Raw genomic sequence first — 27,808 nt, 5'->3', positions numbered from 1 at the left:
ATAAAACATACATGTTTATGGGTGTTTCTTTTTAATGGACACAATAAATTTTGTATTAATAAACCCACCCATCACAAAAAAAATATATANAATGGACACAATAAATTTTGTATTAATAAGCCCATCACAAAAAAAATATATAATGTTTATATGATAGACTATAAACTTGGTTAAGACACCTCAAAAATTGAGGTGTCCTTACCTAGTACATATTAAAAATAACAATTCGGGGGTATTTTTGTACTTGTGCTCCACTCTGCTTGGGCGCAAAGCTTCTGCTCTCTTTACCTGCGCAAACCCTTGGCTTTCTCGTGTATTTGGACATCTCGAATTCAATCCCGAATCCGAAAGAATGAGCCGTGGAAGTGGAGGTGGATATGATCGTCATATAACGATCTTCTCTCCGGAAGGTCGTCTCTATCAAGTTGGTGCGCTTTTTCTTTTATCAAATTTGGCTAGTTCCTCATTTTATATTCTTTATTTATTGTTTTCAGCTGTCGATGTTTTTTTTCTTTGGATTAGGGTTTTTGATTTGTTTTGTTTCGAATAAACTATGTAGAGTATGCTTTTAAGGCCGTCAAATCCGCCGGAGTTACCTCGATTGGCGTTCGCGGGTCGGATTCCGTCTGCGTTGTGACTCAGAAGAAAGTTCCTGTTAGTTTTTGGGGAAAAAAATTCTTTTTCTTTATACTATTCTTTTATTTTCTAGTAGATGTTAAGTTAAACTCTATGCTTGTGGACGAGTGTGCAGGACAAGCTTTTAGATCAAAAGAGTGTCACCCATTTGTATTCAATCACCAAGTACCTGGGCTTGTTGGCTACAGGCATGACAGGTACATTACTAGTGCATTTTGTAAAATCATTTTATTATTATTATGGTATGCAAGTCGATGTATTTATTTAACCATTCTGAACGAGCTGTAGAATGTTAGTTAAGTATAAATTAATTTAAATCATATTTACTTTTTTTAGAATTTATTTACGTGCTTATGCTACCCAGTGAGGTATTTTGTGAAGAAATAGTTTATTGTGTGAATACATAAAATAAGTCTGGGAAACTCTTTTTTTTGGCATTGCTTTCAATTTGGGTTGGAAACCCATATTTTATCATTGCTAAGAAGCTCCATATCCTTTTTATTGTCAAAAGTTGGTTTATTTGATCTTTTTGTTGGTCCCCTTCCAGCCGATGCAAGGACTTTGGTTCAACAAGCAAGGAACGAAGCTGCTGAGTTTCGCTTTAGATATGGCTATGAAATGCCTGTCGACGCATTGGCGCGATGGTATGTTGCTTCGTTTTTTTGAAAGGGATGGTATGTTGATTTGGTACGTTTTTTTGCAGCGAAATTCCAATTTGTTGGTGCATTGGTTCTATGTTGTTTGTCGACGGCGGAGTGCTTTTGTTGATAAATCATTTGTTCCTGATTATTCAATGCTCAATATTCTGTGGAACATTTAGCGCAATGTAGTCCTAGGATTGTGATGAGTTGCCAGCCAATTATACAGAACTATTCCAATTCTGTTTTGTCTCTGATTTTTTCCAAAAATAGTGTGACAATTAATACTCCGATCTTCAAAAAATTGTGTCTATAGGTAGCTGTTTGGGATATTTGTTGCAATGAATTCTTTAATGGTTCAATGATTTACGCTTCTATAATAAAAATAATGCGATGCATGTTTTCTTCAGGCATTTAATTTTTCAGTTTCACTCGAATCATGGTGCTATCTGTATCCATACTGCAGGATTGCTGACAAGTCTCAGGTTTACACGCAACATGCCTATATGAGACCACTTGGAATCGGTTAGTTGCAGATTATTTCTACTCTTACAAGCTCATCTTATAAATAGAATGTCTCACCATATAATAAGCTTTATTCATCCATGTATCTTTTAATGTGGCAGTTGCTATGATCTTGGGCATTGATGAAGAGAAGGGTCCTCAGCTCTTCAAGTGTGATCCTGCCGGTCATTTCTTTGGTCACAAGGTAATTTGGATGTGCCATCTTTTGAAATGAAACTTAAAAATTGTTTCATTTCTATTTTTATATTTGTTGTTCTATTTGTTTGTGAATATCCGTTTTCTTTTCTGCCGTTTGCTTAATATACCAATGTTATTTTTTGTAAACCATTGTTATTACTGAAATTTGAAATCTCGAGGACATCTAGTGTAGCATCTTTTTACAAAAGAATCCATGAAACCTCCAACAGGGGCTTTCTGGAAATAGAATTTGAAACGGTCATTAATTTTTTTCTCTAGTCTTGCACTAACTTCTATGATGGTATGCTAGATAGGACATTCTTAATTCTATTCCCATGAGGATTTTAAATGCCCGTGCATACTTATGGCTTGTCCTAGACTCGGCAGTGTTGAATTTGATGCACATGGCTCTTCGTGTTTTGCCACGATTATTCTATACAATATTTCTAACTGATTAATTTCCATAGTTGCTTTGGCATTGTGAATTTAATTCTCGAAGGTTTTGGAAATATCTTTATAAAATCTTCTTGGTTTGTCAAGAGCGACTGGCTTCCCTTGAAACTTGAGCGCTGCAACCGGGATCACAATGCTATATATGTGGTATTGGATGAATGATTATATTGTGACTGAGTTGTGATTTAGTGTATTTATTTTAGTTATGCCACCTTGGTGATTGGCGTCTTTTCCGTATCCTTTGTTTTCTCCTTTCAATGTTCCCTTTGGCTTTGATGTGTACTGTTTAAGTTACCTCCTAGAGATCTCAAAGTAAGAGTATTGTCTACCACTCTACCTTCACAATCAGATGACTCTATTTGATTGTCATGAAGTTTTAGATGGAACTCAATTATATAACTTTAGCTTGTAGCATTTAGTTTCTGAGAGAAATGTACTTTTATGATAAGATTCATAGAGTAGCAGTAATTTACTTTTCTTATTTTTTTTGGTTACTCTTTGATCTTCCATTGGGCATTAGCTTCCATTTATTTCTGGCAGGCAACAAGTGCTGGAGCAAAAGATCAAGAAGCCATTAATTTTCTAGAGAAGAAAATGAAAAATGATCAGGCATTCTCCTACGAGGAAACCGTACGGGTAATAAAATAGGTTCACCGCATATGCACTCCTCATTAATAATGCTTTGATTTTGGATTCTGAGTATATTATTTGCTAGGCTGAATACCATACGTGTTGGTTAAATTTAGGGCAATGTCCTTTTTGGGTGATATTAGCGTTTTAATGAGAAGTTTCATTAAAAAAACAACCGACAGTTGGCTAATTGCTCTTGATTATAAAAGTATGAACCCGTCTTGAATGCTTTGTGAAGTTGCTTAATGTTTCTTTAACCCTTCAAGTGAGGACCCCACTTCCAAAATTTCTTGAAATGTAATGCGATTTGTTATTCAGTTATTCTTGGAGGCAAAAACTTTTGTTTAGGTTTTCATATGAAACAAACGTCATGTTTAGAATTTTCAGCTACATTTTTGATCTCAAGAACTTGCGATCTAATGTTGCAATGCCTTTTACCGCAGACAACAATTTCTGCTCTGCAGTCTGTTCTCCAGGAGGATTTCAAAGCTACTGAGATCGAGGTAGTCTTTCCGCTGTATTCATATTTTCTGAAACTGGAGCCAAGGTCTTTTTATTGTTTCTTTAGTTCTTCTGTAATTCACTCTTAGTGTAAACTTGACTATTGAGAAAATGAAAGCGAAACCGATTATATACTTTGCTCAAGGGATGACACCTTATTTGTAAATATATTGTCTAATATCAGGCACAAATGTGCTTTAAATGCGCATCTCGAAGAACATCGACTTTCTACATTTTTGTCACATGTCTACGGATTGCTTTCTAAACATAAACATGCTACTCTATTATTATATTTTTCTGAGAGTTGAAACTTGGTGACATTTTCTGATGTTTACACCAGGTCGGTGTTGTGAGGAAAGACGATCCAGTGTTCAAAGTATTGTCAACTGAGGAGATTGAAGAGCACTTGACTGCCATTAGTGAGCGCGACTGATCCCTTCCGAGGTTATCCAGATGTATACTTAATTTACTTAATTCTGATTTGAATGCATACTAATGTTTTGATACGTGGGGAAAAGAGTCCGAGGGTGTTTCCACATTTGTCTGGATTGTGAAATCATCGAACCTCATATGCATTCATCTTTACTGAATATGTTACATGTTCGGATTTAGATTTATCTCACTCAATTGTTTCTGTATGTTGTTGAATTTATACAAATTCATTCTCTATGATTCATTGCTGCATAATTAATAAACTACGATAAATTTACTAATAATGATCCAAGTGATGATCGATTCCATACTAGCAGCAAGATTGCGAGAAAGAGCTTTCCCCAATGTATTTCAGTTATCTTTTCCATCGAACAGGGCCAACACGTTTGCGTGTACGGTGAAGCTCTATACTTTGAAATATGGAGACATACCCAAGTATTGGGCAGTGAGGGAAGGACGAGGTGAGACAATTTTGAATTTTGCATAGGTAAATTTATATTTTTCAAAACCCTTCGTTCAAGTTTTTTGACTTTTGCATAATTCTTTGCAGCATTGTACTAAAAATAAAGTGGCAATTCAAGTTTTTTCCCGAGTTCAATAGCTTCGATTGAAACCAAATACCCGTTTTCCTTTAAGCTTGGCCACATTTGATTCGTGTAGCCTTCCGTGTAGGGGGAAGCACTATGTTTTCATACAACCCTTATTTAAACAGTGAGTCTAAAATCATCCATAGAACTTTCTAGTTATAATATTTAAATTTTTTGTACAAATATTACTTAATAGTTAATGCCAAAAGAATTATACACAAAAAAACTAATTTATACACACACGATTGTTCATAGAGGTAGAATCGCTGGTACAAATAAAGTACTAAAAGATATAGACGTTAAACAAAGCCCAAGGGGACAACTTGTGATTTTTGATATTGTAGGGTGTAAATTATGAGCACAAAGGCATTTTGAAAGTGCTTTACGATATTTATAGAAAACATTTTTTACAGATTAAAGAAAAGCAGCAAGTAACATTTCCTACTTTATAATAATAATCTATTTCTGCTAAACAGTAATATAATGGAAAATTTGAGTAATAATGCTCAGTATTTGAGCTTTTAGAGCGACCCAATTTATAGGAACACCAAGCTGAGGCCCAAAGCCTCGGAAGTGTATTTGCTATCTAGCTTCCTTGCCCCCAAGGAATCATACCACACTACCATTTGAAACTGCTCAATCTACTGCCATAAAAATAAGCTGATTGAAAAACACAACAATAGAAAGAGACAAACGGGATGCCCAAATCTGGACACGTAATTTGTTTCAAATCAGTTTCGGACCCATTAAAATGACTAAAAATCTACGTATATGCACGACAATGACCAAGTACTTCTCCCACCAAAAGCAACGTTCTCAACAGACGCTTCAAAGTTGTAATCACATAAATAACCATCAAACCGGAGTACATAGAGCAACTGCAATTCCAATTACATATCTAACTTCAAATTCGAATCAACAACCTACCATAATCTTGTCTCAAATCTTACCAAAAAATAATATTCTTTTATGAAACAAAAGATCCCGATTATAAAAATTGTGAGGAGCGAGTGAGATCCTAACTCTGAGGGTGTCTTTTTAAGCTGAACAAATATGTGTATGCCGACGAGTTTGACTTTTCGGGCCAAATAATCCAAGTGATTGATGTATACAATGAAATCATCAAACAGATACCAGAATATAAAACTCAATAAAAAAATGTTGCTGCATTGAGTTAGCTTTTTTCAAGTAGAGCAACACCCAGATTTCTTTACTGCTGAAACATCATCCTTTGAGCCAACATTTATGGTCTGCCCTTTCGGCAAAGTAGCCGGATCATCACTAGCCTCAAGTGCTTTTCTGCTGACGACACGATGTATCTGAGTAAGCACTTCTGTGAAGGCATTTTCCACGTTCATTGATTCCAGGGCAGAAGTTTCCATGAAAAAAGTGTTCTCCTTCTCAGCAAAAGCTGTTGCATCTTCAGTGGAAACAGCACGCAAATGACGTAAATCAGCCTTGTTTCCAACAAGCATGATGACAATGCTTGAATCTGTATGATCCCTTAGTTCCTTCAACCATCTCTCAACGTTCTCAAAAGTAACATGGCGCGTAACATCATAAACAAGCAATGCACCAACAGCACCTCGATAGTAGGCACTTGTGATTGCACGATATCTACAGAAAATAGCACACGTCAGATTAGGTTTAATGTTATAGGTCGCATAGTTTAGATGAAAATTGAACACCAAAAAATAAAGCACAACCATAAAAGTTAGATTTACATTTGCTATGCCAAAACAAAGACTTAGGACACGCTTGGTTCGAATGATGAGGTTATTAAATGATTATTAAATAAATGATAAAAGAAATGATTGACAGGGAAATGTAATATACGGTGATAAATAGTATTATAGTTGGTATGATTGTGGGTGAGATATATTAAGAATCTTTCCGCTCTATGACTAAATTTCCCTCTAAATGAATTATAATTACAAAGTAGAGGAGGAAAGAGATTGTTGATTTTGCTAGGGCAAAGGGCATTTTTGGGACTAATAATGTCAAAACTCAAGATATGTGAGATACTAACAAAACCTTTGTCAACGTATACATAGATTCATACGCATTCTAATGCGAATATCATAGCTTTATAACTTTCTGAAAAGTGACATCACACGATCAATAGTTATGTAGCTAAATGTCAAGAGCATAATAACTCAACGTCTTCTTAAACAACTCCGGAAAAAGAGAAACATAAAACAGGAAATTATATGGCATTTAGTTCCTTACTGCCCTATCATATTTCTAGGCACACAGATAATTTTACACGTCCACATACTTCCAAGAAATGACACTTTTTTTTCGCAGCTTGGTATCACAAGGAAAAACAATCGGTCTTTCCATGAAAAATGATAGTTGCATTATATTACATACAATAACCCATATGCCACCATTATTAGCAGGTTGGTGTTGCGGAATAATGATTGGTCTTTCCATGAAAAAAGATGATAGGCATTAAGCTACATGCAATAGCCCAAAGTTTGAAGCATTATATAGACTAGTTATAACTATTTACAATAACATGCACGATGGCAAACGATGCATAGATTCAGTAAACTTCATAATCTTGAAAGAAAAGTTACCTTACAACAGTAATGCCACTGATGTTCAAAGCGTGTAAGTTTACTTAGAACAAACTTCATGGTGTCCATGTAGATTTCCAGGTATGTTCTCGTACTTGGAAATACCAAAACTTACATATAATTATAGGTCATTATAAATAGGATAAATTGCATGCTATTGATTTAAATTTCGCAAGTATACCAGTACACTGACGGATAATTGATCTTGGTTCCATACAAAAACATTCTCCAGAATGTCAACGTTGAGGGCTTCAGCTCATCCAATTTTTCACAACCTTAATTGTTGCTAGTTTTCTAAACTATTAACAAATCTAATGTTAAATGCAACATATACGGAGGAAAATCCATCGCGTCTGATAAAATCCGACCACGGTTGAGCTAAATCCAACAGATGTCAGAAATAGCTAAAACCATCCATTGCAAATTGCAGATAGATCTAAGCTAAAAAAGCGTCAGATCTAATCCTTATATTATCAACGGCTACAAAACAGATCATGCTATCTTCAAAACCCTAGATCTCAAAAAATCTCAGAGGAAAAATCATCATTGCCACAATCAAGGCAGAGATCTCAAACCAACAAAGCGCTCCTCCCAATGCAAACCTCCACAGATTATACTACACTCATTTCCACAAAAAATTTAGAACGCTGAATAATAGTACCTTTCTTGACCAGCGGTATCCCAAATCTGAGCCTTGACAACTTTCTCGTCGACGCGGATGCTTCGAGTGGCGAATTCGACGCCAATAGTAGACTTCGACTCCAAGCTGAACTCGTTGCGAGTGAATCTGGAGAGCAAATTGGATTTTCCGACACCGGAATCGCCGATCAATACAACCTTGAACAAGTAGTCGTAGTCATCGTCCGCTCGATATGCACCCATGAATGTGTGTGTATATTTGCGAGAGAGCGAAGAAATGTAAAATGGGTTGTGCCCCGTTTTCGGAAAGAGGGACAGAGATGACCCAGGATCTATTCAAACTTTCTATTTCAATTATTATTATTATTTGTTCTTATAATCTTGATTGCCTAATTACTAATTTTCTTTTACTTTCCAATTTTTTTTTAGTAATGTTCTTTTATTTATATAAAAACTTTTATGTTTTTAACACCTTTTTTTAATAAATACATGTAGGTATAATTCTTTGATTTTTTCCTTAATTAGGGAGGGAGTTGTTCTTGTTTTCAGAATTAGAACTCCCCTAACTTTATATAAAGACATTTTTATACTTCACAAAAAGTCATATGAAACGTCTCACAGATCAATTTTATGAGACGAATCTCCCACCTAATCCGATTATTGAAAATATATTATTTTTTATGTCAAAAACATTATTTTTTACTTCAGATATAGATCGAGTCGACAAGTATTATGAATATAAATCCATGAGACCGTCTCACACGATATATATTTATTTATTTTTTTGAAGAAGGGAATATACTTTTATTTTAAATCCACAATCTTCAATGTAATATACACACCAAATAAAGAGAGATTGTATTATGTGAAAGCGGAAAACGACAGGTCAAAAAATTTGGCCACCCCCAAAGAATAGTCTCGCACAACGTTGAAAAGATATCCCAGATAGCGTTTTATTGACCCCCAGATACATACTTAATCTGGTTTCTAATGTTGGGTCAAGATCCCAGCCAGGTAAAAGTCGGAAGAACGACTTCGTGGAGAGTGCATCAGCTGTTCGACCGTATTCCTCAACGAATCTGCCCCGGTATTGTTCCTTTTAGTTGTACGTGACAACCAATGCTTCCGTCCTCTTTCCCGCATGTAACATGGCGTTAGCAGCTTCAAATTTTTGCTCGTTGTCTCGTCGCTGGGCCTTGGCTTTTCTTCGATGTTCCTTGGCTCATTCCTCATCTTCACAACCATCGCTAGAAGAATCCGTACGATCAGCAGTGGAAGCCAAAAGCTACCAGCAATTACCGGAGCTCCTCCATACCTCGATAGAGTTTGGTCGAAACCCAAATCCCTTTGCGTTTCTCTCCAAGTTTACTGAAAGCCATCGAGTTCACGTCGTTGATGGGATTTTACAGTCTTTAATTTCTGTTCGACCCCGTGGCCGACTATATGGTGTCTATTCCTTGCTCCTGATCTATGCTCTTGAAAGCTCCAATCCTCTCCCACTTGCGTTTGCTATCCTACAACGAATGCTTCGTTCCGGTTGTCGTCCTGTTTCACAAACTCATCTGCTACTTGTTAATGCATGGGTTGAACGCCTGCAGAAATTGCAGTCTGTTTCTGGTATCCTATCTGAAATGCACTCAATTGGGTACTCTCCCGACTGTGGGACTTGCAATTACCTTATTATGTCGCTCTGCAAAGTTGATCGGTTAGAAGAAGCAATTAAAGTCTTGCAGGGCATGAGCAAGGCTGGTTGCATTCCCGATTTGGATAGTTATGGAGCTTTGATCGATGAAATGAGTGAGCTAAGAATGACACCTGAGGTTCTAGGAATGGTGAAGGAAATGGTGAGCAAGCATGGACTGAATCCAAGGCAAGATACCATGGTAAAAGCAATTGGTGCAATGCGTGCTAACAGGGACATATGGAGATCAGTAGAGATGCTCGAGTTTTTAGAAGGCGAGGAAGCGTATATTGGATTTGAGGCCTATGAATCAGTTCTCGAGGGTTGCTTGGAGGGACGTCATTTCGTTTTGGCCGGAAAGTTTGTTATTAGAATGACTGAAAGAAGGTTTATACCATTCATCAAAGAGAGGCAGCGGTTGTTTGAGGGATTGGTTAGTGTTGGTGAATTGGAGCTTGCCAATGTTGTGCGGAAGAGATTTGCAGAATTAAAATCTTAGCATCTTAACTTCTTTTTGAATGCTTTTTGGCAAAGCAGAAAGTCGATTTAATTTTTGCATGAGTTGCTGTTGCATCACCCTTGGCAATTAGCTGGCTTGATTGGTCATAAAAGCATTTGGATGTTGGAGTTACAGCAGAATCAATTATCAGGTTTTGTTGTTCGAAGCTTTTTCAAGACATATATCAGTACTCCGCTGCAAAATGTTAGATTACCTGTTATAATAGCAATCACATATTTGTAAAGACGATATTGAAATGTTTTAGTGGACATCTTGATATTGCAAAATGTTAAATTTCTCAATCACATGTTTGTGAATATGATATTGAAATGTTTTTTCAATTTCTTAAAGTTTTAAAATAGGGTATTTCATTTCTATATCGTCTTTACAAATATGTGATTGATGTTATAACATGTGATCTAACACTTTGCAGCAAAGTATTGATATACGTCTTGAAAAAACTTCGAACAACAAAACCTGATATGTGCGTATTAACATTTAGGCTATGTTTGGTAGCCATGATAATGGAATGATTATTTAATAATCATTCCTTTATCTTGCGTTTGGTTCGTTTTTTATTAATTTACATGCCCTTGATTATAATTAAAAACCCACACTATTCATATTAATTGTGTGATTAAATATCACTCCTCAAATGGTGTGATAATTAATAATTTTTGAATAGTGATCATGATAAGATTGTATATTGACCATAATACACTTGAATTGATTTCTTCAATATAATATGAAAATTAAAATTAATGAAAATTTAATAATTAATATAATATTTAAATTTTTATTATATTTTTTATAAATTAATTTCATATATTTTTATTATTTTCAATCATTTTAAAGAAAANCATATTCACAAATTTATTTCTAATAAATATATTTAAATTAATTTTAATAAATGTAAATTATAATTATAAATATTTAATTATCTATCCAATTATTTTAAGAATATATATTTAATTAACACTTGGGGCATTTTGGTCGTTACAATAAAATTTACAAAATCAATCCATCATTTTAAAATCATACCAAACACCATGTTATTTATCCCACCATACTATTAATCCATACATCTCATTTTTTAATCACTCTAATTACTAATTCTTTAGTTATCCTATTCTTCAAACCAAACGAAGCCTTAAGGTTTTAACAAACATGTCTCCTACAAAAGAACAATTGTCTAGAACATAAAAAGGGGAGAAAAACAAAAGGAAGAGTCTTTAATTCAAACCAAGCAGGAAGTCATAGACAATGTTTGCAAGAGCTTATTTTAAATGATTATCAATTTCTAAATATAATTTTCAAACATTTCAAAAGACACTTAAATAATATCTTCCAAACTTAATAAATATTTCACAAGCAATCAAATAATAGAGCAAACAAAAGTAGTAAAAAAGTGAATTAGAATGACTTCTCATAAAGCCTGCAACTATTTTCCTCGACTCCACTCCACTCCACTCCTTCCACGTCTCATTCTCTTCCTTCTCTTAGCTACGGGTGATGGTATTTTCGCGGGGGTTCTATTTCTACATGTCTTCTTATGTTGTCTCATCTCCGCCGTGTCGGCCGCGCAAGGAGGCGGAGGTGTGCCTTCGGTGGAGCTGTGGTGCGTTTCGAAGAACAACGCGGAGGATGACACCTGTAACTTTAGTAACACCGCTGCTCTCACTTCCTTGAACCCTAGTAAACTCTCTGAATTTCTTGGCACATTTTTCTTTCACTTCTGTTTGATTTTAAATCGTGTTACCAGTTTATGTTTGTTTAATCTGTGTTTTCATATCGTTTCAGGTTATAAAAATTGCAAATTTCTATCCAGGTAAGCAACTGTGCAAAATTTTATATAAGTTTATTTTTTATTTTCTGATCATTCTTTTAGTCAGTTGTTAACTGCATGATTTCTAGTGTTTGGCTCTCTGTGGTGCTGTAAGTTCATTTCCTTCTCACAATATATATGGATAGATGAAATCTTACAGTAAACTATGTTTTTCAAAATTTGATATTCTGAACTGTGCCCCCACATTAATCTGTTAACATTTCAAGTAGATATTAGGACATAAATTCGATAGAAAGCCCAAATCCAAAGCCTAGCTCGGCTGAGAGATGACCGTGTATTGGCATAAATGCAAAGTTTTTTTTTTTTTTTTTAATCGGGGGCATGTAATAGTAGGATGATCGTGTATAGATTGGGTTGGGATATTTGGTGGCTCACAAGTTGGCAAGAAGACGGAATATACCAAGGGTTAGTTACTGGTGGTTATGGGCCGCAACTATAAGTGAATTAGTTGCGGGCTTGGGTTATATATTCTGTTGGACAGCTTGGTGTAACCGGAAGACTGGAAAGTCAGAGGCTTGTGGGAAACAGGGAAAAAAGAATCAATAATCTCTCATCCTGATCGCTTGACAGAGAACAGGGAATATACGGCACAAAGAGAGAGTCTCGAAGTGCTTGAGGGGTATAATCTCAATTGTAATTCATTCTTTGTACTCTTGGTTCGGTACTTGTAATTCTCTGTTGAATTAATAATAAAGAAGGTTGCTGTGTTCTTCCATGGATGTAGGCTATTCAAAGCCGAACCATGTAACTTGAGTGTGTTCTTGTTCTGTTTTTCATAATCTTGATTGGGAGTGTGTGCTTGTCCGAGTGGGTTGAGATCCTTGATCGATTGTTATTAACAGATTGAAAACTTGTAATTATTTTTACAATTTTAACATTCATGGTTGTGTAATGTTGTGTAGTTTAAGTAAGGGCAATGTAAACTTGAATGGTTCAGTGACTGCAGGGCCTGCTACTTCGGACATGATTGCCAGCAATTCAATCTCAAGACGATGGATTGGGAATCGATCTCGATTTCTCACTTATTTGACATCCCTCTAGTGATTTTGTAACGAGAACTAGATTGGATGGATACATGAATTTTTTATACATAACAATCCTTTCTTGTTAGGGTATCAGATAGATATTTCTCGTCAATCTCACGCTTAAAAATCACCGAGTGAGTGATTTTCTATTTAGAGAAACTCATTTTCTTGACCTTTTTTGTGGTTCCTGTTGTTGCATTGTTGTCCAAATTCTTGGTGCTTCCATCAACTTATTGATTTTCCCGTTTTCTCTGTTTTGTTCATATACATGGGCATTACCACTAACCAGGACGGAACCTGCCGGAATTGTGATTTACACACATCCTCGGACAAGTCAGCTCCTGTTTTTCTGTGTATTGAGTGGATGATCTTAAATAGTTCGGGAGCCTATGTCGAAAGGACAATAAATCATAAAGCTTTCGAGAGAGATTGAGAGAATCTTTCCAAAACCAGTCAATGAGGTTAATATAACATTACATCAAGTAGATCTTGACAAGTTTCATGATTTACCAAGTAAATCACGTTAAAGTCAAGAACAAATAATTTTGTGCCAAGAATGATTTCAACAAGAAAACTGAAAATTATTAAATTACTATAAAATTATTTGGAAGTAGGCGTGTGTTACCTTTTAGTCAATGGTTTCACAATTGAAAATGCATTTAGTATGTAGTTTCACATCATGTCACCTAACCTAAAGTAGATTCATTCATTGACTTTGATACACAAAGTTTATTTTGCCGTCCCAGTTCATCAGCAAACTATTATGTTAGTTTACCAAATTCAAGAACCTTTCACATTCATGATCAACCAACAAATAATTCTACAATAAATTGAAATATTATTTGTTTTAATGTTTATTTTTCTAAAGATGGAACTAGTACAGATTAAAATTTCAAAGTTTGTATCTTACACGGAAGACAATTTTACAATCAAAAGAAAAAATCCCAAAATTTTTTGCGGCTCTGTATGTATTTGTATACGTAACAATGAAGTATTTGTATACGTAACAATGAAGTGAATTATTACCTTTTAGTTACATTATCACTGCCTCTCAAGATCTGGGAAACACTCAGCTTGTCCACATGATTGTTGATTTTGAATCCTCGGGGATGATCTTTCTCTAATAAGAATCCTTCGGAACGAATTTAATCTGGAGCTTGATCCACCGTTCACTTTAGTCAAAGAATGTGCCCCGCCACCGTCCGAAGTATTACCTTCAAACGGCGGAGCCGACGGTGGTGCTCCGGCTGCGGCCACCACCATTCCTTCCCTCGGCTCTGCTACCAGCCTTGGCTCAGCCTCCGCGCGGCAAATGGGACAAGTTGAATTCGAACCAAGCCATTTATTAATGCAGTCTACATGGAAACTGTGGTTACAATTAGGCAAAAGCCTAACCCTTTCACCATCCTCCAACGCACATAGACAAACTGAGCACTCGATGGAGTTCCCGCTGTTTGTTTGCTTGAATACTGAAACAGGTAAGGATGAGATAACAGACGGGTCGAGGCCCGTTTTCGGAGACGTCTCGGAGGTGTGGACAAGGGCGGAGGCTCTCAACAAGCCGAGGCGGCGAAGGACTTCCCGTCGGCGAGCTTGGCGGCGGATTATGCATCTTGCATATACATGAAGGAGCGTGACGAGGAGGACAACAAATGATAATGAAATAATGGCCGTGATCAAGATCCTACTATTAGTATCATAACTATTTTGATCTTTGCCGTTGAAAAACCAATATCTGTTGTCGTCGTTGTTGTTGGAGTTGTCGCCGTCGCCGATTCCCATGGAGAAATTTGGGACGGAGGAGCAGAAGATGGGATATTATATTTTTGGATGTTTAAGGAGAATGCCAATCGAAGGGTGTTTTGATATTTATATATCGTTTGTGTGTGTGAGTCGGAAGAACACCGTAACTCACAATCACAAGGAGTTGACCTGAAAATTGGAGCATTGACATTTTGACATATTACGTGTATTTTTCTTGATGAAGTTTCCACGGCTCTACTCTCATATAATGAAAGCGTAATGGAGATGCAGTGTGTAAGATTGACTTATAAGTAGGATTAGGAACAATTTCTTGCGCGACACCTAGTTACTTTAAAACAAATTACTCCGGGAACAAAATATAAATTTGTTGTGAAAATTCTAGATGATAAATCCTATGAGGCCCGGGCAGAGGAGGAAGGGGGGTGATCGCCGTTGTTATGAAGTTGTATGGACAATAAGCGGTTCTTGACAAGTTTTTAGGTTAAGGTAACATGAATGAACCGATCTTACATCGGAAGGATAAGGATTCAAAAAACTGTTCAAGTATGAGACTGTGCAGTTGAGGAGATTTGATAGGTATTACTCATATCAAGAATGTGTATCTTTTTTTCGATAGCTCATCACATAAGAACTTCAATATTAAATGTGCTTGACTTGGGCCAATTTTGGGATAGGTGACCCCATGAGAAGTTCCTAAGGATGCGTGTGAGTGTGGACATAATTACGTTGGAAATACTCGTCTTGATACAGTGGGGATAGTTATCGAATCTGGAGCGCTACAAATCCTCAATGAAAAAAATATTTATTAATTCTTTGTGTTATCGAATTTTTAGAATACGTACACTTGAATACACATACGGATAAGGATGTAATTCAAATTCGAAAAATAGATTTTCATCATATTTTTAATCAAATAAGCACTTTAATCTTCTTCTGTTTTTTGGCATAATGACATATTTTGGGGTGAGTCGACCGTTGAACTTGTAAGGCCTTGGGCCCAATGTGATACATATATGAGTAGGTCTCTTGTGAGACGGTCTCACGAATTTTTATTTGTGAGACGGGTCAACCCTACCGATATTCACAATAAAAAGTAATACTCTTAGCATAAAAAGTAATATTTTTCATGGATGACCTAAATAAAAAATCTGTCTCACAAAATACGACCCGTGAGACCGTCTCACACAAGTTTTTGCCTATATATATCCACTTACTTGAGTTTTGAGCACCGAATTCACTCAAATCTGAAAACTGAAGCCATGATTTCCTTGATGATCTTGGCTTTGTTCGTGTCACTCTTATACATACACGATTACACATTTAAATTTTTTGTATTACATAATATATCAATTCAATTAACAAATTTTTTTTTTTAAAAAAATTTGTTTAACAAACAATTCAACGAGTGAGTTTGAGTATCAAAAACTTGAATTTGACTCGAGGAGATGTTTGAGCTACTCGACTCGACTACTCAAACATTTCCTCGAGTCGAGTTTGGTTAGAATTAGGATCGAGTCAAACTTGGATCGACCCGCGGTTAGTAACCCGTCTAGTTTGCAAACCCAAGGGCAACAAATTAAATGGCATTTTATTGGGAAACATTATGCACTCAAATAAATTAAAGCATATTAAAGAAAATGTTATATATTCAAGGGATCGGAAAACGTCAAAATGTGACTTAAATGTCGCAACTTTAATTAAAAGGTTTTAAATTCCAAGAAGAAGAAAAAGAGTTCTAATGCTACAAAGGGAAGCGACCTAGAACTTTCAGAATTGGAGAATTTTATTTTTGGGTTTCTGGTTTTAATTTACTTGTTCTTTACAATTGATTTTCACACATTAATCCAGACGTAATATAATTATTATGGATATTAATTTCAAATTAAAGAAGTATTTACAAACTCTATAAATAAATGTGATTATTCATTTTTTTCAAAAATAGTTTTTTGTGTTTTCTTAACTTTAAATTCTGCTTCTGCAAAGTTTAATTCAAATATATAAGACTGATCTAATTCTGATTATGATTCTTCGAAAGCGATTATTGTATTTTGATAATTAAATAGATGAAATTTTTTTTGGAAACTCTTGGTCCAAAATTTTTAGTGTAATTCAAAATTACCATTTACAATTCACAATCCACCATGAAGAGTAGGTCTCTTGTGAGACGATCTCGCGAATCTTTATATGTGAGAGGGGTCAACCCTACCGATATTCATAATAAAAAGTAATACTCTAAGCTTAAAAAGTAATACTTTTCATGAATGACCCAAATAAGATACCAGTCTCACAAAATACAACCCGTGAGACCGTCTCACACGAGTTTTAAAACTCATATTTTGCAAAAGGTTTATAAATATTTGTCTAAACAGAACCATAATCTTTTTCCAAACACTTTTTGTAAAAAAGTTTATGCATGTTATCCTTTAAAATAAGTTTAACTGATACCTCTAATCTCTATTGTGTTGAAGAGGATAAAATTTAAAACCATTGACATGTCTTAAAGCTTCATTAAAATTTAATGGCCTCAACTATTGGGTTTCCTGGGCCTTCGAATTCCAAAGGCCCAAATAAATTTATGGGTGCATTTCTTGTTCGCNCGTTGACACTACATTTAATTATTTTTCCGTGATTTCAAATTTGAAGGATCGGGTCGGACAAAGTAATGGATATATAATTTGGATCCCCATTTGAATTTCTGGACTATATTTAGAATTCAATTATTAATACCAATTCAGTGTGAGTTTGTTGAGCACATCAAAGAAACTCTAGATTTCATAATCTATTTATAATTAATTTTTTTAATGTGAGGGATGAGCATGTTTTATTTATCTCAATTAGAAAATGGGTATTTATGAGTATTTATAAAAATATTATTAATAAAAAATAATTTTAAAAATAAGCAATAATTTTTTTTAAATTTATGTAATATTATTTTATACTTTTCAAATCAAATTCCAAATTACATTTTAAATCTTAGTCAAACACCATAATAGAATTCCAATTCCATGAACTTTAATTCCAATTAAAATTCCAATTCCAATTCCAAATCCAATTATACACACACTGTTCTTATTCTCTATGGAGGATCTATTGCAGGAGAGGTCTTAGTTGCCCCCTAAGGACCAAATGCTCTGAATTATTGAAACTGTTAGAAAATTAATATCCAGAAATTATATCTTCTCAAAATACATTAAATTGTGGTAAATATAGTATCATTTTATGTACAATTTTCATATTTCGAAGGGGACAAAGAGTAATTATCTTATGAGACGGTCTCATAGATGATCTATATCCATGATAAGTGATGACCAATTAATATTTAAAATGAAAAAAAATAATATTTTTGGCATAGAAAGAAATATATTTTCATGAACCGGATCGAGTTGGAAATTCATATAACAAAATTAACCCGTGAGACGTTCTTATATGAGTTTTTTTTTATGAAACAAAATAGTTGAAACTTGAAAGTATCAAGTTTGCTCCATCTTACTCACCTTGCTTTGATAATGTGATCACATGAAGTATTATCAATTGCCAAATGCATAATTTATCAACTCATCATGCTACTTTTAATTTCTTTCTGACGTTGATTTTGTTTATATTTTAACGTCTATAAATATTCCAAAACGAGAGAATTTCCAAAATATTAATCTATCACAATATATCTCATAATATTTTTTAATACAATTAATGCATAAATTAAACTAAGAGATTTTTCTAACCGAGCTAATTATAAATTCAATTTTGTTTTTAAAAATATTGTCTGTTCTGATTAAATTTATGTCCTAACAAAGTCGAAGCTGCTCCGATTTCTCTTTTTTTTGAACAAAAATAAGCATTTCAATGATTAATTGTCAAGAATAACAATCGATTTTGAGGTTTTATCCCACAAATTTAAGCTTACACGTGATTTATTGTTAAAAAATTTACTAATATAGTTTTCTAATTTTAAATTTGTTAGTATATGAAATTGAAATACTGCATAGAAAAAATATAAGCATAAAAAAAATATATGGTTGAATATAAGAAGGGGGAAAAACATATAATATTACACAATATTAATCCATATAGAGCAAAAATAATTGATTGAACATTATTCTGAGATACAATAATTGTTTGGCAGCACATAAATGATAGTTTCTTCTCTTTTATCTGCCGGAATTGGTGAAACAAATCTGCTGCAACAAAAACAATGCAAAACCATCAAATCAATCAAAATAATAAAAGTGAGATGAATTGTTGCCAGCAGATCATGGCATATCACATCCAAAAATATAATTATTATATAAAAAGATAAATTAAGCTACCTGATAAATAGATGAAGAACACCATATAACCTGTCCTTGTAACTCTTTATCACCGATTCATTCCTTCACCATCTTCGGCATAAAATGGAGCTGCAACATGAAACCCCAAGTCGAAATGGTTCCCGGAATCCGAAGATTGCTGGCGGCCCCGGGGATGTTGATAATTGTGGTCTGGGACGGAAAATGGCCTCTCATTCCAAGCGTGAGTGAATAAGTTGGACTGAAGGAGATCCCTTTGAGAAAATGCAAATCCCTGAGGAAAATATCCCTGCTCCATGTTTCCACTACCGCTATTCCAGCTATCAGTACTAGTTCTTTGGAAACTATCTTGAAATCCCATTAAATTCGAGCCCGGAAGAAGCGGGTTGTGACAATGATTCTCACTGTTTTGATAAGCCTGTAAAGATTGAAGAGAGAGGCCAAGATCTTCCGCCTGGAGTGAAGCTCGAGGAAGAATCCCTTCGTTTGGAAAATCAGGAAAATTCATAGAATTTGTAGGGAACAAAGATTTCATCGAGTTCACATCTGCAGCGTGCATAAATGAACAGGTACTGGTGCTTGGATTACTATTACTTGTATTTTCGGGATGGATTTCTGGCTGGTCTTGTGCTAGCTCACCAGAGCTCGGATTTGAATCTGAGCTTGGAGGAACTGCGTTATCCGTACTGGGGTTCCAAGGAGGTAGCTCATTTAGCTGATTTATGGCGTTTTTCGCCTTCTGGATCAACCAATCCAAGGCTTTGCTCGGCCGGTCATAGCCTAACCGATCTTGAACGTCGTAGAATTGAATCGCGGTGTGGGCAGACAGCCTCACCCTACGATCCCTGGGACCTTTCGCCGTGAAAACTTTGCTGTGTCGATCTTTCCGGCCAGTAGCTCGGATAATGTGTCCACCTTGAACTTGTACTATCTCGCTCCCTTTCATAATTATTATTCCAGTTCTTGTAATTGTCGGCTCATAACTGGATCTTTAATTTTCTTGACGCGAGCTAGAGGGATTTTCTCCCTTTTATGGGCACTGATGATTCCACCTGATTAAAGAGTTCCTTAAATTTACAAACTCAAAATCAAGCTCTATGAATTTCAGCTTTTGATTCACCTTTTTCTTTTTTCCCGCTCTTCTAGGCTTTTCTTTTCTTGACCTAATCTTGAAGAGGTTTGCTTTGCAGTTTATAGCTTGAGTACAGCAACTGCAACACTTAACCTGTGAATCTGGTCCTTCTGCTGTGCCGCTGTTGGTGATGTTGATCCCCAGAAAAACCCTACTGAGAAATCCCTATCCCAAAAACAAGCTGGTGAAAGTAAAGACAAACATTAAGTTAATATTTTATTTCAGAAAGAAAATATGATAGATAAGTTATGGCTTCCGGATAGAGATTCAAATCAGGGCAAGATATGGTGGAGACAGAAATATAAAGATCTGAGTTTGTGAGAAAGAAATTTTGCTAAGATAAGAAAGGGTAAGGTTGGAACAAAATAGTACAGAAACGAATGGAACAGTTGATGTTATATATAATATGAAGTGAAGGCATATAATTATGAGGCCAACTCTATTCATGCAATTCTGTAAAAAAATCATTTAAATTCGGTCTATATTTTCTGTTTTAAATTATATCATTTCGTCTAAAAAAAATTCAAATGGATATATATTTGATACATATTCTTAGAACAAATTAAATCATGGCCTATACATCATTGATTCGATTTTCCCTAAAAAAACTTCTGATATGAACCCGTTGCACGGAGTTTGTAAAATGTGGTTTACCTGATTAATCCGATTTGTAAGATAATTAGTCAACCTAAGATTTTCCTATTGCACACTTAAAATAGCAATTGCGGGTCCATCTACATAATAATAGTTTAATCAATTGCTGCCAGAACTCTCCTTCCCTATATTTGTTTTCCTTGTTTTCATTTTTATTTTTTCAAATTAGTTTGCTTTTGGGGGTTCAAATGTAATTTTATGTTTCTTAAAGGGCCCTCAACTGCACTTCTCACCCACTCACATTGAAACTTGATAAAGATTTCTTGATATATCTCTTTCCTCTTTTTGCATTATTATTAATTTTTTAGTTCTTTATAAGTGTCAACTCAAATTCTATGCTCTTTTATCAAATCAGATATTTTTGAAAGTGGATTTACATTTCTTAGACAAAAACTTACGTGAGACGGTCTCACGGGTCGTATTTTATGAGATAGATCTCTTATATTTATCATCCATGAAAAAATATTACTTTTTATGCTAAAAGTATTATTTTTTATTATGAATATCGGTAGGATTAACCCGTCTCACAGATAAAGATTCGTGAGACCGTCTCACAAGAGACCTACTCTATATCTTAATGCCAAGTATTCCCAACTTATCATTCTAAAGCAAATAAGGGTAAACTGCAAATATGTATTTGTATAATTTTCTATGTACTAAAATTTCAACAAGAAAAACAAACGCATGCGCACAAAGAAACAAATATATATACTAGCAGAAAATACAAAATAAAATAGAGAAGGGTCGCGTGAAAAAACCATGATAAATTTGGTGAAAAGTAAATATCCTCGGAACTTATAAGAATATATAATTGCTTAATTAATGCTACTTGGCACATGAGATACATACATACGATGTAATCTTTGCTCAATTCCTACATCATTATAGCTATATAAATAAATTGAATAAAAATCGGGCGCATAATTTTGTTTAGGTACTAACAAATTAAATGTTCTATTCCACTCTATGTAGTCATAAAATTAAATTTGGAATCTAGTCGTTTATTGTTGATCCTCTTAATACATGCATATCGTTTTATTATATATTAATTTTTTTAAAAAATGTGAAGAATCATGGCTGGGAGTAAATAAGATGGAATACATATTGGGTTATGCTTAGGGTTTGTATATCGTACCGTACTGAAAATCGCATAACGTACCGTGCCGAAACTTTCGGCTTATTTTCGGTATGTATAACCAGCATACCGATTATACCAAAATTTTGCGATATACCAAGATTTCGATATGATATCGGTATATATTGTTTTATACTGAAAAACCTTATATTTTTTTAAATTTATAACTTTATTATTTAAAAATAATATACATTGTTTCGAAATTTCGGTATCTCGGTATATATCAAAAATTTTCAAATTCCATATTGCTATCATGCCAAAAATTTCAGTATCGTTATCATACTATAACGAAATATTTGGTATACCAAAAATTTCGGTACCATACCTTATATCGAAAATTTCAATATTTTTTCCCCTAGTTGTGTTGTACATTTGCATGCTTCAATTTATTATTATAATTTTTGTTATAAATAATATTTATAAATTTCTAAATATCTTATAAATCGAACCATTAACAAGCTCTACCTTTACAAACCTTACCTCTAACACACCACGTTTAATTTACTAGCCTTAAGTAATTAATAAACTCTTGGTATTTAGTAGATATATAAATCACTTTACGCGATACAATAATTCTTATACATTAAAGAAAAATAAGATCTGATAGACATTAATTATTTTTCATAGAATTTCACCTCTACTCAAATTATACATGTTTGTGCAAGTAGGGTCTATATACAGTGATATTTTAATCGAAAATTCATCGAATTTTATATGTAATTACTTTGAAATGGAATTTTTTTCGATCTTCGCCAAAGAAAAATGAAAATTTAGTATTTTGTTGGCTCTGATAAATTAAAGTAGGTNTATATTGTGTGTGTGTGTGTGTGTGTGACTAAAGAATATCTACACACATATATAGTCAAAAGCTCGAAATTCCTTTTCCTTTAACGCACGCTTTATTTAGATGAAAAAGAAAAGCATGAAAGGAGTCGTGCATTAGCTTTCGAGCATATTTTTGCATTCCATTTTACCCTTTCCTTGACCTATTTCCGCCAACAGTACATGGCCTGTTAAATGATGAATTTTAATTATTAATCAATATTTATCGTCTCCAACATATTTAATATTTCAAAATTAAATATCAAGTTTTCTTTAAAAAAATATTAAAATGTTACATCGAAATGGAAATTTAATTTGTAGTCATCCTGCTACCAATAATCATGTGTTTTTTGGTTTTTTGGAGATAAAAAAAACAAAATTCATTGAAGGTACAAAAAGAATCTTTTTTCTATACACTCGTATCCACTGTGAGTTGAAAGCGTTATTAGTTCAATTCGATAGAACGTGGGTCTCCAAAACCCGATGTTATACGTTCAAATCCTACAGAGCGTGATTCCGTTCTTGTTGGGTCTAAGTACAATGAAATAACTTCACTAACTTGAAGAGCATGACCTCATGTAGATTAAAGAAAAGACAAAGTCAATAAATAAAAAAAATAGATATTAATTAATCAAAGGTCCAACTCGATTCTAGGACCAGAGATTCCTATGTTTTTTTTTAGATTCTACATTTTATCTTTCAATTTATAGACTATTCATGTCGATGATATCCATAACCGCTCCGATACAAAGTTAAAATCTTTATTTGTTGTATGAAAGAGAGAGGGGGTGGATGTATTATATGAATGACTGTGTGTGAATGTAATCTTACAAGGGAAAGGATGCATCTGACGGAGGATGTAGGGTTTCTGACAGTTTTGAATTTAAGAATTATGTAACGTCGTTAGATCCAACGTCCACTGAATATTATTCTGCAAAATCATGCAAACTTATGACTCACTGCAACACAAAATGTCAACATGTCCCTATCTTCCAGACAACTTGCAATTTTTTTATTTATTTATTATTATACCCAGCTCCAGTCATTTTTAGCCACCACACCTACTGTACACAACTACATATTTTATATATATATATATATATATATAAAACTGTATAATGTATGTTTTTTTTTGAAGGACTGTATAATGTATGTTAGAGAAATATAAAGATGGATAAGATTAGTTAGATATTTATGATTAAAAAAAGTTCAAGGCAGCTTAGTAGATGATCAGCTTAGTAGTGAGTGATCATCTGTCTATCACTTTTTAGCAAAAATTTATGTGAGACGATCTCACGAGTCGTATTTTGTAAGACGAATATTTTATTTAAGTCATCCATGAAAAAATATTACTTTTTATGTTAAGAATATTACTTTTTATTGTGAATATCGGTAGGGTTGAGTCGTTTCACAGATAAAGATCCGTGAGGCCGTCTCATAAGAGACCTACTCAACACTAATATCCACAAGATTCGTAATGCGAAACGTGACCAACACCTAATTTAGTAATTTGGAGCTTTAATGTATGACCATAGCAAACTTAGAGGTATAGTTTATATATAGCCTTTACTATTTTTATTCATTACGTTATGTTTAGAGCAATAAATTTAATTACAACATATATCAAATTTATATGATTGGAAATATGGTTCTCTTTTTTAACTTTTTGTTAATATATTATATCATAAAGTATCTCCCTCATCATGGCTTGCCTGACATATGGCATGCAATATAATATAATAAAATGTAAAATATTTGTTTTATTTAATTAAAATTATTTCTACCTCGACCTATAATTATTTCGTCAAAAGTGAAAGATACAACAATTGTTAAATAAATTTGTACCATGCCCGTAGGGTGACTTGAACTGAAGATGATTAAGTCTTTTATGAGACGATTTTTTGGATTTTTATTTGTAATATTGGTTGACTTGATCTATAGTTATAAAAAGAAGAAAAATTTTTGTAATAAAAAATCATATTTTTTCATAAATTGAGTTAGATCGGATATTTATCTCATAATATTCACTCGTAAGTCAATCTCACACGAGTTTATGTGAACGAGATATATGTTCCAAAAAAATCAAAATAAGTGCGTGATATAATTGTGATGCTTGTACGTTCACACGCCTTCAAAATGGTACAACTCGCGTGCTTGAGAAAGCAATAGAATGAAGCAAACGCCAATCAATCAATGTGGTCCTTCCATACGAATCCTTTAATTTACTTCTTTTTTATTCGATTTTAGTCAATCATTATTAGCTTATAATTAAAGTGGATTCCACAAACTGCAACATGAAAATTACTGGTAAACAGAGTTAATAAATCATTTGTTTCTTAAAAAAAATTCAATTATATATATATATATATATATATATATATATATTTAAAAATTATGTTTAATATAAGATACTAGAAGGGTTCTCCAATCACAGTTATTATAATTGTTATTATTATTATTAGGGCAAAATGCAAATTTTCTCATTTATATATTTTTTTTTCAATTTCAGTATTTTATGTTGTCAATCAAAATTTTTTGTTTTTGCAGTTTTGGTTATCTTTAATTGAGAATACTGATGCCGTACTACACACGTGAGCATCACGTCAGCTTCGGATCTCATTTTGTATTTATACAAAATATGAATCTATTACTTTGTATATATCTGGAAAATAGCGTACGTTTGAGATGAACTTTGGATTAAACGGCTATTGATATGTATAGTAAGGTATAAAATGCATATAAAGCTTTAGAATCAATTCCATTTCACATGTTTGAAGAAGTGTTGAAATAATTAAAAATAAAATTTGAAAGTAATGGATACATAAGCTGGGCCTTTGGGGCAAATGAATATTGGGCCAAAATTTATCGATGGGCCGTATCAATTTTGTTCTTCATTTTCACTAATACCCATCTTTGCCGGGAACTTTGATTTGTCTATAATAAAACAATAGATTAAATTTTAAATTATATATTACTTATTTACACATTCACAACAATAAAGTACATGAATTTCAAATAATAATATTATTGTATGAAATTGAAATTCATCATAATTAACGTGAAATATTAAGAAATGGAGTTTATGGTCCTATTTTTCTAAAAAAAAAAAAAATACATTTGAAATTCATCGATCAAAACAAAATCCTATATTATTTAATAGAGAGATTTGTATTCACGAACTTGATTTATTTTCTAAAGAAATGTACATTTATCATAATCAACAAATCGTAATGATAAATTAAATCAAGATTTATCTACTAAAATTCAGCAAATAGTTTATTTTAAAGCTAAAACTTGTGTGAGACGGTTTCACGGGTCGTATTTTGTGATACGGGTCTCTTATTTGGGTCATCAATGAAAAAGTATTACTTTTTATGCTAAGGGTATTACTTTTTATTGTGAATTATCGATAGGGTTGATCTGTCTCACAGATAAAAATTCGTGAGACAGTATCACAAGAGATATACTCTTATTTTAATACAAAACGGAATGTATTAGATTTGGAAAGAACATTCGGACTAGCTTGAGAGAGTTCTGAATTATTTTTTGTGAATTTCAATTGTTTTTTAAAATCATAGCTTGAGATTGTATGTTTGTTTATGTTTGTGGGATTAACCTTTAGCAATTATTTTTGGTGAAATATATATTTATGAATCATAGATTTTGCCAACAATAGTGCAAAATTGGACTATTTTTTATTCACAAAACTTATGTGAGACGATCTCACATGTCAATTTTGTGAGACATATATTTTATTTGGGTAGCTCGTGAAAAAAATTATTTTTTATGCTAAAAATGTTATTTTTTATTGTAAAATTGAACAAGATCGACTCTTCTCACATATAAAAATATATGAAAACGAATAGACAGACCTTTTTAAGTGTTGTCTCTCACATCAAAGTTATGTTTGTTTTCGGTCAAACATTTTAAGTAACTAACTTTTAAGTAAGACATAATCTATCTCATTTTCAGAAGAAAAAAAAATTGTCGATATTGGGAATTAGCTTTTCCTCTCATTCATTCCCATTTGCCATCAAAACTCAGAAGTCAACAAGATCACGTAATATGCATTAATTGATTTGATGTAATCTACCAAATTACGTATAATCTTCATTAAAATTCATTATTCCCCATTCAAGGTGGTTTTTATATAAATATGTTCCCTCATGCTTAGAATTTCACCAACTTCAATTCAATACTTCCTTTTGCTTCGATTGCAAATGAAAATGGCTAATTGGACCACAATTAAAGTGTTTGTAACATTCTTCGTGTTGTTTTGCGCACTTCCCATGTACTTGTCCTCTCGTGTCCTATTGAACAAGGAACTCATGGATAACCAACAATTTCTTCGTAAACTTGGGGTCGATTTCTCCAATTTTAAAATAATGAATGGAGTTGAAAGGTTCTTGAGAGAACTCGATCCTCATCATCACTACTCGGAGCCGATCCCTCCCGGGAGTCGTGAGCCGATACCTCCCCGCAGAGGTGAGCCGATCCCACCCCGGTGAGCCGATTCCACCACGCAGTGGTGAGCCGATTCCACCCCGACAGTCGCTTCTAATGTAATGCTCATTGGTACATGCGTGGGAGATCGTAAATAGTATAATGTCCCCTCTCTTTCCAATGTCCCAAATTGTTCAATAAACATTGGTTTAAATATATCTTGGATTTGATTGTTAGTAAATCGGATCAGTGGATTATAAATCAAGATATGTAATTGAATTGACGGATTTGATATGAAAGATTTTTAAATACGTTAATTTCAAATAACTCAACCAACCGTTGTGGTGGATTTCAAATACACCCAATAAAGACGTCATTTGATATTCATGTTAGCTTTTCATTTATGTGAAAGAAATTTGGGGAGTGATGAGCATATGAATGAACTCTATAGACCAATTAGATAATTTATGCTTTTATTTGGGATGATTTTAAAAAATTTATGGAAATATGTTTTGTAGAATATAAATAAAAATTCACCATTAATACTTGATTTAATTTTTTAATAATTAAATCATAAACATTAAGTAATTAAATAACATTTCGTATCCATTTTTTTAAATAAACTATGCGAGCTATTAAGCTAAATGTTTTGATGTAAAATATATATAATCATCAAATTAAATGTATTTCGAACCGTGATACAATAAATCATTATTATCTC

At 33.6% G+C, this 27,808-nt stretch overlaps 5 protein-coding genes across 6 annotated transcripts; 2 read left to right on the top strand and 3 right to left on the bottom strand.

Annotated features, from left to right (window-relative positions):
- The first annotated feature begins 220 nt into the window (after positions 1–220).
- Positions 221–4,229, top strand: LOC140967376 (proteasome subunit alpha type-6-like). The gene is made up of 9 exons (XM_073427855.1): positions 221–428; positions 560–654; positions 752–833; positions 1,184–1,280; positions 1,741–1,799; positions 1,901–1,983; positions 2,970–3,065; positions 3,503–3,562; positions 3,901–4,229. The coding sequence occupies exons 1-9, from the start codon at positions 353–355 to the stop codon at positions 3,991–3,993; spliced, it is 741 nt and encodes a 246-aa protein (XP_073283956.1). The 5' UTR covers positions 221–352; the 3' UTR covers positions 3,994–4,229.
- A 1,408-nt stretch (positions 4,230–5,637) lies between these two features.
- LOC140967429 (ras-related protein RABA1f) lies at positions 5,638–8,136 on the bottom strand. The gene is made up of 2 exons (XM_073427950.1): positions 7,823–8,136; positions 5,638–6,196 (listed from the first exon to the last, which is right to left on the bottom strand). Exons 1-2 carry the CDS (start codon positions 8,041–8,043, stop codon positions 5,764–5,766), a joined length of 654 nt encoding a protein of 217 aa, XP_073284051.1. The 5' UTR covers positions 8,044–8,136; the 3' UTR covers positions 5,638–5,763.
- A 538-nt stretch (positions 8,137–8,674) lies between these two features.
- LOC140967425 (pentatricopeptide repeat-containing protein At1g06270-like) lies at positions 8,675–10,270 on the top strand. Its single transcript, XM_073427946.1, has one exon. The coding sequence runs from the start codon at positions 8,949–8,951 to the stop codon at positions 9,978–9,980; it is 1,032 nt and encodes a 343-aa protein (XP_073284047.1). The 5' UTR covers positions 8,675–8,948; the 3' UTR covers positions 9,981–10,270.
- Positions 10,271–13,673: 3,403 nt separating this feature from the next.
- LOC140967377 (RING-H2 finger protein ATL40-like) lies at positions 13,674–14,712 on the bottom strand. The gene has a single exon (XM_073427856.1). It carries the CDS (start codon positions 14,631–14,633, stop codon positions 13,893–13,895), a length of 741 nt encoding a protein of 246 aa, XP_073283957.1. The 5' UTR covers positions 14,634–14,712; the 3' UTR covers positions 13,674–13,892.
- Positions 14,713–18,635: 3,923 nt separating this feature from the next.
- On the bottom strand, positions 18,636–20,419 carry LOC140967458 (transcription factor PCF5-like). Of its 2 annotated transcripts, none has more exons than XM_073427989.1 (2): positions 18,923–20,419; positions 18,636–18,790 (listed from the first exon to the last, which is right to left on the bottom strand). In XM_073427989.1, the coding sequence occupies exon 1, from the start codon at positions 19,845–19,847 to the stop codon at positions 18,972–18,974; it is 876 nt and encodes a 291-aa protein (XP_073284090.1). In that variant the 5' UTR covers positions 19,848–20,419; the 3' UTR covers positions 18,636–18,790; positions 18,923–18,971. The 2 variants fall into 2 exon arrangements, with proteins under 2 accessions (XP_073284090.1, XP_073284088.1); XM_073427987.1 differs by having other exon boundaries at positions 18,639–18,793.
- Between the last annotated feature and the right edge of the window lie 7,389 nt (positions 20,420–27,808).

Source organism: Primulina huaijiensis, unplaced genomic scaffold, assembly GCF_012295235.1.
Source record: "Primulina huaijiensis isolate GDHJ02 unplaced genomic scaffold, ASM1229523v2 scaffold25037, whole genome shotgun sequence".
Lineage (NCBI taxonomy): Eukaryota > Viridiplantae > Streptophyta > Magnoliopsida > Lamiales > Gesneriaceae > Primulina > Primulina huaijiensis.
This window is presented reverse-complemented; position numbering and strand designations above follow the sequence as displayed.